Source organism: Lytechinus pictus, chromosome 10, assembly GCF_037042905.1.
Source record: "Lytechinus pictus isolate F3 Inbred chromosome 10, Lp3.0, whole genome shotgun sequence".
NCBI classification, from domain to species: domain Eukaryota; kingdom Metazoa; phylum Echinodermata; class Echinoidea; order Temnopleuroida; family Toxopneustidae; genus Lytechinus; species Lytechinus pictus.
Window position 1 is genome coordinate 3971603 of NC_087254.1, and position 12075 is coordinate 3983677.

Here is a 12075-nt window from a genome sequence, read left to right on the forward strand (position 1 = left end):
CTGTCATCAAGAGAGGACGTGTGTCACTTTCAGAAATAACGTGGGCCTAGTTTGCTACACATGCTAAAACTGGGGCCGCTTCTTACCCCTTCACACAAAACCAAGTTTAATTGACCGGATTAGATCTTTTATAAATAATGCTCATTAAACGGTTAAGAGTGAGGGATTGAAAGGCATGGTTTCCAGACTGAGGACGTCATCGGTTGTCGGTCGAAACGTCCCCGAATGGGTTAAAAGTAAGAAAATGTCCTTTTTAACTAGAAGTAACTAAGTCATTACAAGTATACACACATCACTACAACCACCATATGATAAAAACATATAGCATATTAGAAATAGCTTTGGGGTCTTAGTCTTAGGTACAGATATAATCTAAGACAAAACGAAACCGACTCCAAACCGACCGATGGTGTGATGATGGTACATGTCACTGGAGATGACGTAATGGATTCCAGTGGTCGGTATGAAGTTGGTTTCGCTGATTAGACTGTACTGGCTTAATATAAAGAGTTTTACCAGGACTTTGTTGTGCTCAAGGTTGAAGCCGTCTTTGAATTGAGGTTTCAGCCATCGTAGTTTGATGTACTTCCATTTAGCTACGATCAGCATAGTAACCACCAGTATGAACACCAACACTCCAATCAGAAGCAGGAACCAGAGATTAAAGCCAGAACCTGGATTATCAATAAATCAAGAAACATAAAATCATCAGTCCGTATATAATCGATTCAAATAAACATAATGGAGGTGCCGTTGCCGAGTGGTCTAAGGCGCCTGACTATACATGGAAAGTCCGGGGTTCGATCCCCGGCCGCGGCACCTATGCCCGTGAGCAAGGCATTTAATCTACAATGCTCTTTTATCCTGCTTTCAAATAAATGGAAATGCTATATGCATTATTGGTAACTAGGTGTGCACTTGTTTGTAAAAAAAAAAAATAATAATAATAAAAAAAAAATAATAATAATAATAATAATGGGACCGCCTGTATCGTCTTGGCTGATCCTGTCATTTCACCATATGTCAAAATATCAGTTTAGTAGCATTTTTGCTGTGATGACATGGATGAATGAAATATAAAAACGTATTTTTCACTATATAGTGATTTATTACTTCTTTTACATCTAGGAATTTCTGAATAGGGTATTTTACTTGGTGTTAACATTTTTTTATTTCATAAGGACACATTATTATCGGTATACTTCTACATCTATCGGGTCAGGAATACATCTACCAACCTCCATGTGCCTTGTCACCGATATACATCAACGCGACCCCGGTCTGTTCGTTCCTGTAATCTTTCCTCAGTAATGGCGTCACTCTAGCTTTTGTCACGTGACCTATCACACCCAACCACTTGTTCCCGACTTCTATCGCGTGATGCTCCGCTCCTTGACCATCTGTCCACGTGATAATGTATCCCATGATGCACTCGTCGTATTGCGCTGGAGGTTGCCATTTTATGACACTCCTGCTCTTGCGTTCTCTGGAGACGGTTACTGACTGGGGTTGTGACCCACGCTCGTCTGATAAAGTAACAAGGAATAATTTTTAAAGTACAATTTTAGTTTTAAAATTTCACTATTTGGTTTTACGTGCATGATCAATTACAATCAAACAACATGAAACATAATTTTACGTATAAAATGACATTGGACTGAGAGGTAACCAGCACACAGCTTAATACTTGAATAAACGAATATACATGTAGTACAATAGTGCAGGAAACCTGATGAAAAGGCAGAGAAGCATAGTCGTCTTACGTGATCACGATAAGAATTTTATCGCCCAAATTGATTATCTTTCAACGTTGTTCGTAAATTCAAAAATATCCATCGCTTATCATTTCAGCATGACATTCATGAATAGGCATTTTAAGAAAAACCAAGCAGCAAGAATTTCGACATTTAAAAGATAACTTAACGGGCTCAACTGCTCTCACGCAAGATTTGATTGTCAATTTGATTGCATGGAGGAGATTATAGTGTACCACGTAAGTTATGAAACTGACAATGATTTTTTTTTTTGAAAAATACATACCTACAACATGACTTTTCAACTGCAGAGGGATGTTGTTCCTTGTTCCACCAGCTGAATTGTTAGCAAAAACCACCACGTCAAACTTTTCCCACCTACTCAGACCTTTCAGAGATACCATAGTCGATGATGTATTCACCAAGCGGCTTGTAAAGGTTTCTTGAGATTCCCACAGCACAGCCCGTACTTCGTAAAACAGTAGCTCTCCGTTCCAGTACTCTTCATCAACCCCCTGTGAGAGATATAAAAAAATTGAGAACGGCATTTTTTCTCATAGGCCCATATGTTATCTACGCCAGGTAGCGATTAGTTGTATGCAATGGCTCTGCCATCGAATCCTGCAGAATGATACCTTGGTCACATTTGCTCTACGGCGGCCGTACGGCGAGTCGAAAACAGCCGTTTTAACATTTGTTGTACCAGCTACATAATTATAGGTGGTTTGAATAAAAATGAATAAAACGGCTGTTTTCGGCTCGCCGTACGGCCTCCGTAGGTCATACATGTACATGTGACCGAGGTATAAGTATCACCTGTTCCAAAATGTCTAAAACACTTTGCTGGCAAGCAGAGGCGTCGATCATGGGGGGGCAGGGGGGGCAACCGCCCCACCAATGAAAATATTGGGGGGCAAACATATCGTTTTGCCCCCCCAATAATTCCGCATGTGCAAAAAATAAAATAAGATTGTAATGTTACACAGAAATCAGCAAGCGAGATTGAGATACACAACTCGTTCTTCATCTAAAATCGTGCTCAAAATGTCCGGTTTTCAAATTAGAATATAAAAAAATTCGCGCTCGCATCATTTCTGTAGCAAAAACCCATACTTTTCATGATTGAATAGGTGAATAGAATGTCCCGTTTTCAGTTCTATACCTCAAAAGAACTCCCACTTCGATTTGCAATAATCTTTTGTTGGATATATTTCTTGTTCTTTATTAAAAACGTCAATTAAACTCTTTTTTTTTAAAGATCAAAATATCAAAATTTTCAGCTCGCGCTTCGCGCTCGCATCTATTATTTTTTATTTCTTTTTAAATTTTATTTGTTGGTGAGATGTGTGTGTATATATATATACATATAGGCATATGTGTGTTTGAGTCTGTTTGTTTTGTGTGATCGAGCGCCTTTGGAAAGTTGATTCATGATTTTGCCCCCCCAATCTGAAAAATGGATCGACGCCCCTGCTGGCAAGCAGTAAGGGTGCCGTTTCTATAGGTCTGTGATATTTGCAGCCATTCGAATACATGGCCTCAAACTCAAGAAGTGCCTATGAGCGTGCTTTACTTCTTGGTGACCATAAACTTGACTTTTGTCGTTTTTAAAGGAGTGGCCTTCATTTTATAAGGTAGGCCTACATAATGCGTAATCAGATACATGTCTAAGATGAATGAAATAACACTATCTGGGCCTAATTCCAGACCAAGAAAACTTGGGTTTGAATCACTAGAAACCATAGTCCGTTTGGAGGAGGTTTACTTCCATTTGCCACTCTCCCCCCTAGGGAAGAGTTGTGCCACTCCTGTGTACAGCGACAGTGCCCAGTACGTACAACCTTTCGTGTTTTGCCACAAATGGCGCTGCTCTGATTTGAACCCAAGGCCCTTTTTCAAAGTTAGGAGACTGATCAATTGGGCCACAACGATCAATACTCCCCAGGGAGTGGAGGATGTGCACACATTGTGTGTGGGAATGACTGATTGAATCCGATGACCGGGGTAATAATATATCTGTAAAGCGCTTAGACACGTCGTTCCGATGTATTCAGCGCTATGTAAAAAGCGGATTATTATTAATGTAACATAATGATTAATTTCGATGGTATACATTATACATACCTTCCACGTGATAATAATCTCTCTTTGGTCCGGTGCTGAACATGAAAAAGAACTGTTCACAAGCTCCAGATTACTGGGCCCTATCGAAGGTGCTGAAGGGAACAAAGTAGCGAGAAAGACGATTTGTAATTAGACTTGCGAACTGTTTTGGAGATACCATAAGTTCAGTCAAAGTGTCGCCGTACTATAGGGCACACACTGGTAATACAGGCCCCCATTCACTCACGTGTTTAATCACAGCTCATAAAAAAACATCATGAATTAATCCCTCTACAGATTTCGTTTTTATTCTCTGACATTAATCATAATGACAAATACAACAAAACGAGGTTTCAAAAATTTATTTATTATACTATTTTATTACAAAATTCAAATTTTGAGAAAGATTTTGACATAATATTCAGAAAATAATATATTTCACCCTTCTGTCTTTCCTCTTTTTTCTTGGGCGTAAAGCCCCCCCCCCCCCTGCCCATCTGTTCGCCAGTGATATATGGAAGACAACCACCGACATGCGGAGTGATAATTCCCGTTCTCAATAGGTGTAAAATAACCAACAAGGCAATGACTTGTCTTAAAATGTCAACATGTTATTTTTTAAATATCTTTGTAATGATAAAAACCCTGCAAGGACACGCCTTGACCAAAGTACATACAATTTAAATCAAGCGAAAAGTTGGCTAATTGTAGCCCTTCCCCCCCCCCCCCCCTTCCAACATACACAAACACCTCACACACAAAAAAAAAGACAAAAAAAATCCTCCAGAAAGGAGTGGTAAAGGGGTGCTCACATATTGAACAGGACCGCGTGAATGTTCGGAAAGAAGGAACTGAGTCGAAAGTTGGAAGTCTGCAAAAATTACAATAAGATGCGGCTATTTTCACGATTTTGTACAGAAAAGGGTGGGAATGAATCACCATGAATCATCGCTTTTCCTTTGCTAAAACTTTTACTCACAACAGGTTAGCTAGGCTTATTTTTAGCAAAAATTGATGATTCCGAAAAGATAAACTTTAGAAAATATATCGACTCACGTTTTTCAAGAGTTTGTACAACCGCCATAGATGCAGAAGGACCCCATACGACCGGTGGATAGACGGCAGAGCGCACAATGATCAGGTATTGGGTGGCAGGCAGAAGGTCGTATATCCTTTGTATCGCAGAAAGATCATGCTTGATGGCGTAATTCTGTATAAGATATGTGTAAATAAGGCACATAAAATCATCTAATTAAGTCGATGTCTAAATTAGACGATTTGTTATTGGTGAGAAAACAGCATTTGGATATAATTACATAGGAAAATAAAACCGACAGTGCCAGGAAAGACCTTCTTAATTGATCACAGCATCGACTAGACCATTATTGATAGCACTCCAATTTATTCGAGATAATATTGGAAACATTGTTGATTGGGCATATATATCTTTTAACACACCGCAGAATTCAAACGAATTCAAAATCAAATTCAAAATTGCAGTATCACCTCAAATCCCACCTTTTTATCTTCCTTTTGACTTGAAAAACAACATAATTCTCCTTCTGTAGGACATGTAGGGAATCAAATCGACTATTGAATTTTAGTATACGATCACTCACCCACACGCACTCAACCTTGTGAGCACACACACTCTCTAACACGAAAAACACGCATACGAATACTGGCACCCACTAACACATCCTCCCTCACCCACACCCACATAAATCAACACTCATCTCACATACGCAGAATGTTGCACACACCAAGGAATTACCAGCACTCCTTGCACACACACACCTCTTTCATACACACAATGCATGCTCACACATACACCACAACCCACACGCACTGTTAATAAGATGAAATTATCACTAATTGCATTTGAAGACACACAGCACTTTCTTACACATGAAGGCATAGGCTTCACACGCGCACACACATTTTGCCCATGATGAATCTAACACTTATTACACTTCAACACACACGATATATTTCTACACACGCACCCTTACACACCCACACACACCTCGCATATTAACACTAATTACATTACCTATGCTGTAATTTAACACTGATTTTATTTTTAAAAATGCACACATGTTAATATCAATAATGCGTGAATATCTTACTTATATTAGGCAAACTAAAAGGGCAAAGATAAAATGCCTTGCTCAAGGGCAGTGCTAAGAAGAATTGAACCACGGAATTCCATGGACAGGTGCATGTAGTAGGGCACCTTAGACCACCAGTTCACGGCACCAAGGCACTCACATACAAATGCTCATATCTTTACACACACGCGCGCAAACCCACACACACTTTCCTTACATTATGATTTTTTTTTAAACATGCATTCTTACCTTAACTGTGGCGTTGGTGCTATACTGCCTTATACTAACATGGTATTTATGATTGACAAACTGCCGGAGGAGTTGAAGATCAAGCCCCGGGTAGTGATTATCCGACGGGTATATCAATCGAAAAGATATCTCCTCTGAAGTCGCCTCAATGTGGGTAATTGGTGGGGCACTCAATTTCACTAATTGAATATAAGAATATGTATAATTATCAATTTCAATATTTCATATCAAAATCATGTTATGTCGATTAAAATTAGAAGGTATCATTTTATGAAAAAGCATTGTCTGATTGAAACCGTTGAAACAAAAAACACAAAGATGTACATTTTGTTTGAAAGCGCAAAATGTTTACATTATGAATGCTTTGTCAAATACAAAGAAACGGTTGTTTGTCTCAAAGCATCGATAGCAGTTGCTTATAAAGAGTCAAAACATTTGATAGATAAAACGTATGAGAAAACATTTATAAAAAGTGACCGATAAAAAAAATCATTTTTAACAGGAAAATCTGATCTTATTATTTATTTTGACATTTACAATGAATAAGAAAAAGAGGTACAGACATTAATCAAAAATCTAATAGAACATTTTGGTTAAAGCGTAATTTCACTCTCATGGAATTAAATCCCCTTCTTGTTAATTCATTCAAATGTTCAGATTGAAGAAAGGCCTATCTGACGGTAAAACGCGTCCAAAATAATGTCTGCAATCTAATGAAATGGGAAAAGATTGTAAAGACCAGAAAGAAGATTAAAGAATATATTTATACCCGATTTTAGAGGATCCCTTTGAAACTTCCTGCCTCGACAACTCACAGAACCGTTGGTGATGTAATCAATTCGAAATCTTTGGAATCCTCTGAAATCGTCGTCGTCTTTGAAGAGCGCCCTCACATTGCAGTCGGTGCTCGTCACGTTCGTACACCCTTCAACGGGTTCCCAATGCTGTACAACGTCATGTGAGGTATACCTTGAGCATGATTGAAAGCGGATAATGGAATATAATAAGTCGCCCAAAATGAATTTTTAGACATCTACTGAGCATGAAAAGTCACATGCTAAGCTTTAAAATTATATACAACTTGTCAAACTTTATATCCAACAACCTATTAAAAAACTTGATTGATTGTAGAAGAAGAATATAATAGGCGAAAAAACGGTTTGAGTGGGTTAACAGAAGCTTTTTTGTCTCATTTTTAATTAACAACTTCAAAATTTGATTGTATAGCGAAGAAAAATTACTCTTTCAGATCAGGTAATTTCTCATTTTTACGTTTTTAATACTAGTTTGCTATTTTGTCTATTTACAGATTCCGGCGACTTTTTGTTGGTATTGGGGTGGTTGGTCACATTATATTTAGTGACTATTACAAATAAAGAATGAAACGTAGAGGAGGGCGGGGTTCTATGACCATCTCTCCACCCCCCCCCCTTCTCTCTCCCCCCCCCCCCCCCTCTCGCGCTCTCTCTCTCTCTCTTTATCTTTTTTCTTCGGTTAATGGGTTGTACATTGTATTGAGTTCTAGTTGACTGTGTTTGATTCGTCAACATTGTAAGCAAACCGGACAAAGAGAGAGGCCCTTGGGTAGATGTTTTCTGAAATGGAAAAGGGTCGATGTTGATGACGCCTTTACACATAATATACGATTAAAATCGGAGAATTTTCGTGGTCTACACGTAAATATCATTAAATAGCTGAGTGTTTCTTGAACTAATTGATCTTTTGCTCAATCCCATGTGTTTTGAAGTATGATTTAAAGGTCAAGTCCACCCAAAAAATATTGATTCAAATAAATAGAGAAAAGGCAAACAAGCATAATGCTGAAAATTTCATCAAAATCGGATGTAAAATAAAAAAAGGTATGGCATTTTAGAATTTCGCTTATTTTTTCCAAAACATTGATAATTTATGCACAACTCAGTGACATGCAAATGAGAGAGTCGATGACGTCCATCACTCACTATTTCTTCTTTTTTATTGTTTGAATTATACAATATTTCATTGTTTACAGATTTGACAATAAGGACCAACTTGACTGAACCATATAATATTACACAATGCTAATTTTACATGTTCAGGGAGGAATTTATCATTGTTTCACTTAACAATGAAGAGAATATTAGAATATTTCATATTTCATATAATAGAATACAAAAGAAATAGTGAGTGGATGACGTCATCAGTCTCCTCATTTGCATACCGACCAGGATGTGCATATAACTGTTTTGTGAAATTAAGCGAAACTTTAAAATGTCATAACTTTCTCATTTTACATCCGATTTTGATGAAATTTTCAGTGTATGCTTGTTGGATTTTTCTCTTTCATTCAAATCAACCTTCTGTTGGGGTGGACTTGTCCTTTAAGGAAAACAGATCAAATTTACAATAACAAAAGGAATGCGTCCAGGTAGCTTTAATTTGTAAAAGGTGCAATTCTTTCCCTTACGCATCAGAATGTATTTTCTCTTCAAATATGGAAAATTGCCGTTTTCTTTTTATAGATCATAATTATCTGTATACACATGTGATTATATTCAAACATTGTTTTATCTTTTATTGGGTTGCAGAATGAACGAAATCTGCGTCAATTAAACGTTTACTGCAATCGTTAAGATTATTATAAAGAAATGTATGTAATAATCATTGGAAACTCGTTTGGCACCCGCTCCCTTTGTTCCTATAATGTGAATTTAAAGGGGGTCTTGTATTGACCGGGGGTTATAGATAGCTAGTATTATTTTAACAAAATATGCAGTTTGTAATAACACTAATAATGAATAGAGAACATTTTGAGCGTACTTCTTTTGCTACTTTTGCTAAGTACTTGTTTGGCTACTTGGTATTCATTGTAAAATAAATCCTGTAGTATGAATGTATTGAGTACTGAATGTGTTGTCATTCAAGTGGGACTATATTCCACGACTATTCTACTCACAATATCACATTATGGGTTGGAATCTGGCCAGGGTTCACGGGGCCCTGAGAACGATTTTTTTTTTACTGGGGGTGCCGATGTAAATTTGACAAGCAAAAAAAGGGATTTCACTACAAAAATGAGGGTTATTTTGGACAAGATAAATTTGAAAAGCAAAAAAAAAGGATTTCAATACGAAAATATAGGTCACTTTGCTTACATTTCTGCATTTTTAAACACCTACAAGAATTCAAGGGAGTGCTGCCTATGGAAAATAATACACGCAGCACCCCGAGGAAAATCTTGGGGGTGCTTTAGCATCTCGTTTCCCAGGGTCATGAGGATTTAGCATATAGTTGGGGACTTGGGAGGATTCTCCACAAGGCTGTTGCTTCTTATTTGCTTTAAAATACAATTTAAGAATGCCACAATGGCATGTTAATTCGTATAAACTTACATCATAGCGTAAAAGAGCGTGTAGCTGGTCGGGTTTGCCGGGTCCGAGCTGGCAACCGTTCGCCATGACATACTACAGTTGAAATCTAAACATGATAACGATCCTTGGAGGTTTACACACGCAGATTCTGGTAGAAAATTAAAAAAACAAAAATGGTAAAGGTAACGAGAGATCAATAGGCTTTTATCTTGTCAAGCATATAATGAGCACAAGTCAACTATAAAGAACATCTGCATATGAATACATTTTCAAGGCTAAATCTCAACAGTTCGGCATGCCTCTTTTTAGATCAATATCTGATAGCATGGAGCAACGGAATCCACTAAGCAAAAACTGTAGGGGTTGACATGGTTGAATTGTGTTATAAAGGGCCACACGAGTCATTTTAACCCGGTGTTCAATGTTTGGTGTTGGTTCGACACCTATGGTTGTTATTGCAACACTTTTCGTTGTCAGATTTACACTCTTTGATGTTGTGTTCAGTCTATAGGGTGTAATTTCAACACCTCAGGGTGTGGCCCCTCTGGCGACGCCAACTGGTGAACCATTTAGGTGACACGACCTCACTCCTGCGACATTTGCTCTGGTTTTAATGTCTCTGAGGGCATAGGGTTTGTAGGATTGTAATACAGTTCTGAAGAATGTAAAGATTGGGATAACTGGGTTTTTTTTTAGTTTTGGCTGTTAGGTTTTATGTTTGGCTTGACGTGTAGATTTTCCATCGGAGCAATTGTCGCCGGAGCAAATGTCATGGAACACGGATTTAATAGCCCAGTTTTTACAGCGCTGTTATAGATTTGCACTGTTTTGTGCAGGGCAGACAAGTTAGGGAGCGAGAAGTCGGGGGGGGGGGTCCAAAGACAGTGATCCTCAGTATTGTCCAAGTCTCGTGTTTACTTGATCCGAAATTGAAGCTTTAGCCAATCACGACTGAGTTGTGTAATAACCGGGAACGTTTATTCATGCTACCTTAATAATATAGATGGAAAATTAAAATTTGGTTGCATTTTCGTTAAATGGCAACCGTTAAAATGCGTGCAATCACCCGTGCAATATATCTCGCGACAATTGTAGAGTTAAGATTATCAGTCAGATTCGAAACATGTCGGTAGACACGATTGCGTAACATTGTGTAATTTACACATTGTTTAATTAGTAGCGGTACACATGCCCTTCAATCCTGACAGGTATTCATAAGTCATTAGTACTCTACACCTGCGAACCAGTATTATTAGAATGGTGGATTATGTTGCGGGATAACACTATCCACTCTGATTGCAATGAATTGTTTTTAACCAGGGGCCCGTAACACAAAGCTTAGCAATGATCGTAGAACATTTTTCTACGATTGATTCCATTGACTACAATGTACAATCAATCGTGAAAATCAAGCGTACGATCAATCGCTAACCTTTGCGTTACGGGACCCAGAAGTACAGCAGTGTAATTGCGCACTCAGAAGGAAGAAAGGGAGAGGGGTGCAGGTGGACGGGCAGTGGAAATCCCCCCCCCCCCCTAATTTTGAAAATTAAATTAAAAAGTTTGTAGAGTAAACGCCCTTGCCCCAAATATTTCATTTGTCCTCCACTCCCCCCCCCCCCCCCGATACAAAATGAATAGTGAGTGAAGGACACCATCGTCTGTCCCATTTGCATGTCACTGTCTTGTGCATATCACTGTTTTGTAAAAAAAATAAGCGAAACTTTATAATGTCATAACATTCTTATTTTACATCCGATTTTGATGGAATTTTCAGCGCTATGCTCGTTGATTTTTCTCTATTTATTCAAATCAACATTTTTATGGGGTGGACTTGACCTTTAAGGGTGTGAATCTGAGCGTTTAATACCATGACTATACGAGTCATCAGCTATAGTTGTGTCTTTGCAGATGTACACTCTTGCCCAATGAAAAGCAAATGCTATAGACCGATATTGTCTGGTAGAATCTCTCTTATTTATACTCGTATTACGGTTTGTTTGTTTGTTTGTTTGCAAATCGATAACAATTCCATAGGATTCAAAAAGTCGATGGAAGTATTCTGTCTCCGCAGTCTGTCATGCGGATTAGGTAGTTAAAAGGGGAACTGTACTAAGAACAAACGATAAAGCTCATTCTGAGTGGGCATTCAGTTACATGCATTGATCATTGCACTAATGTGGCTGAGATTCGACGAAAACATGCACCACATGAAACAATTCCCAAATGAATGATAATGTATTGAGTGGTAGGCTGCAGGTTCGTTGAGGATCAAGAAAATAATTAACTGCGGCATTTATGATAAGAATCACCATGATTATCAATCAGGGATATTCTTAAAAACGATTAAAATTCTTGATTATAAACATCGGATATTGAAAATAGAAAAGAAAAACTCTAATGTCAGCTCAAAATGTGCAATATTCAAGTTAAGTTTTGATTTTCATTTTTTGTGAAATTAAACGAAACTTTTAAATGTCATAGATTTCTTATTTTACATCCGATTTT

At 37.9% G+C, this 12075-nt stretch overlaps 1 protein-coding gene across 1 annotated transcript in view; it reads right to left on the reverse strand.

Annotated features, from left to right (window-relative positions):
* LOC135155609 (uncharacterized) overlaps positions 1–9710 on the reverse strand; it is a 10980-nt gene extending 1270 nt beyond the window's left edge. The window contains exons 1-8 of the mRNA XM_064105141.1: positions 9589–9710; positions 6987–7186; positions 6218–6396; positions 4914–5067; positions 3879–3970; positions 2041–2269; positions 1239–1526; positions 517–674 (exon numbers count right to left, since the gene is read on the reverse strand). Of these exons, the coding sequence (XP_063961211.1) occupies positions 517–674; positions 1239–1526; positions 2041–2269; positions 3879–3970; positions 4914–5067; positions 6218–6396; positions 6987–7186; positions 9589–9659 (1371 nt within the window). The 5' untranslated portion in view covers positions 9660–9710. The remainder of the gene's footprint in view (positions 1–516; positions 675–1238; positions 1527–2040; positions 2270–3878; positions 3971–4913; positions 5068–6217; positions 6397–6986; positions 7187–9588) is intronic.
* Between the last annotated feature and the right edge of the window lie 2365 nt (positions 9711–12075).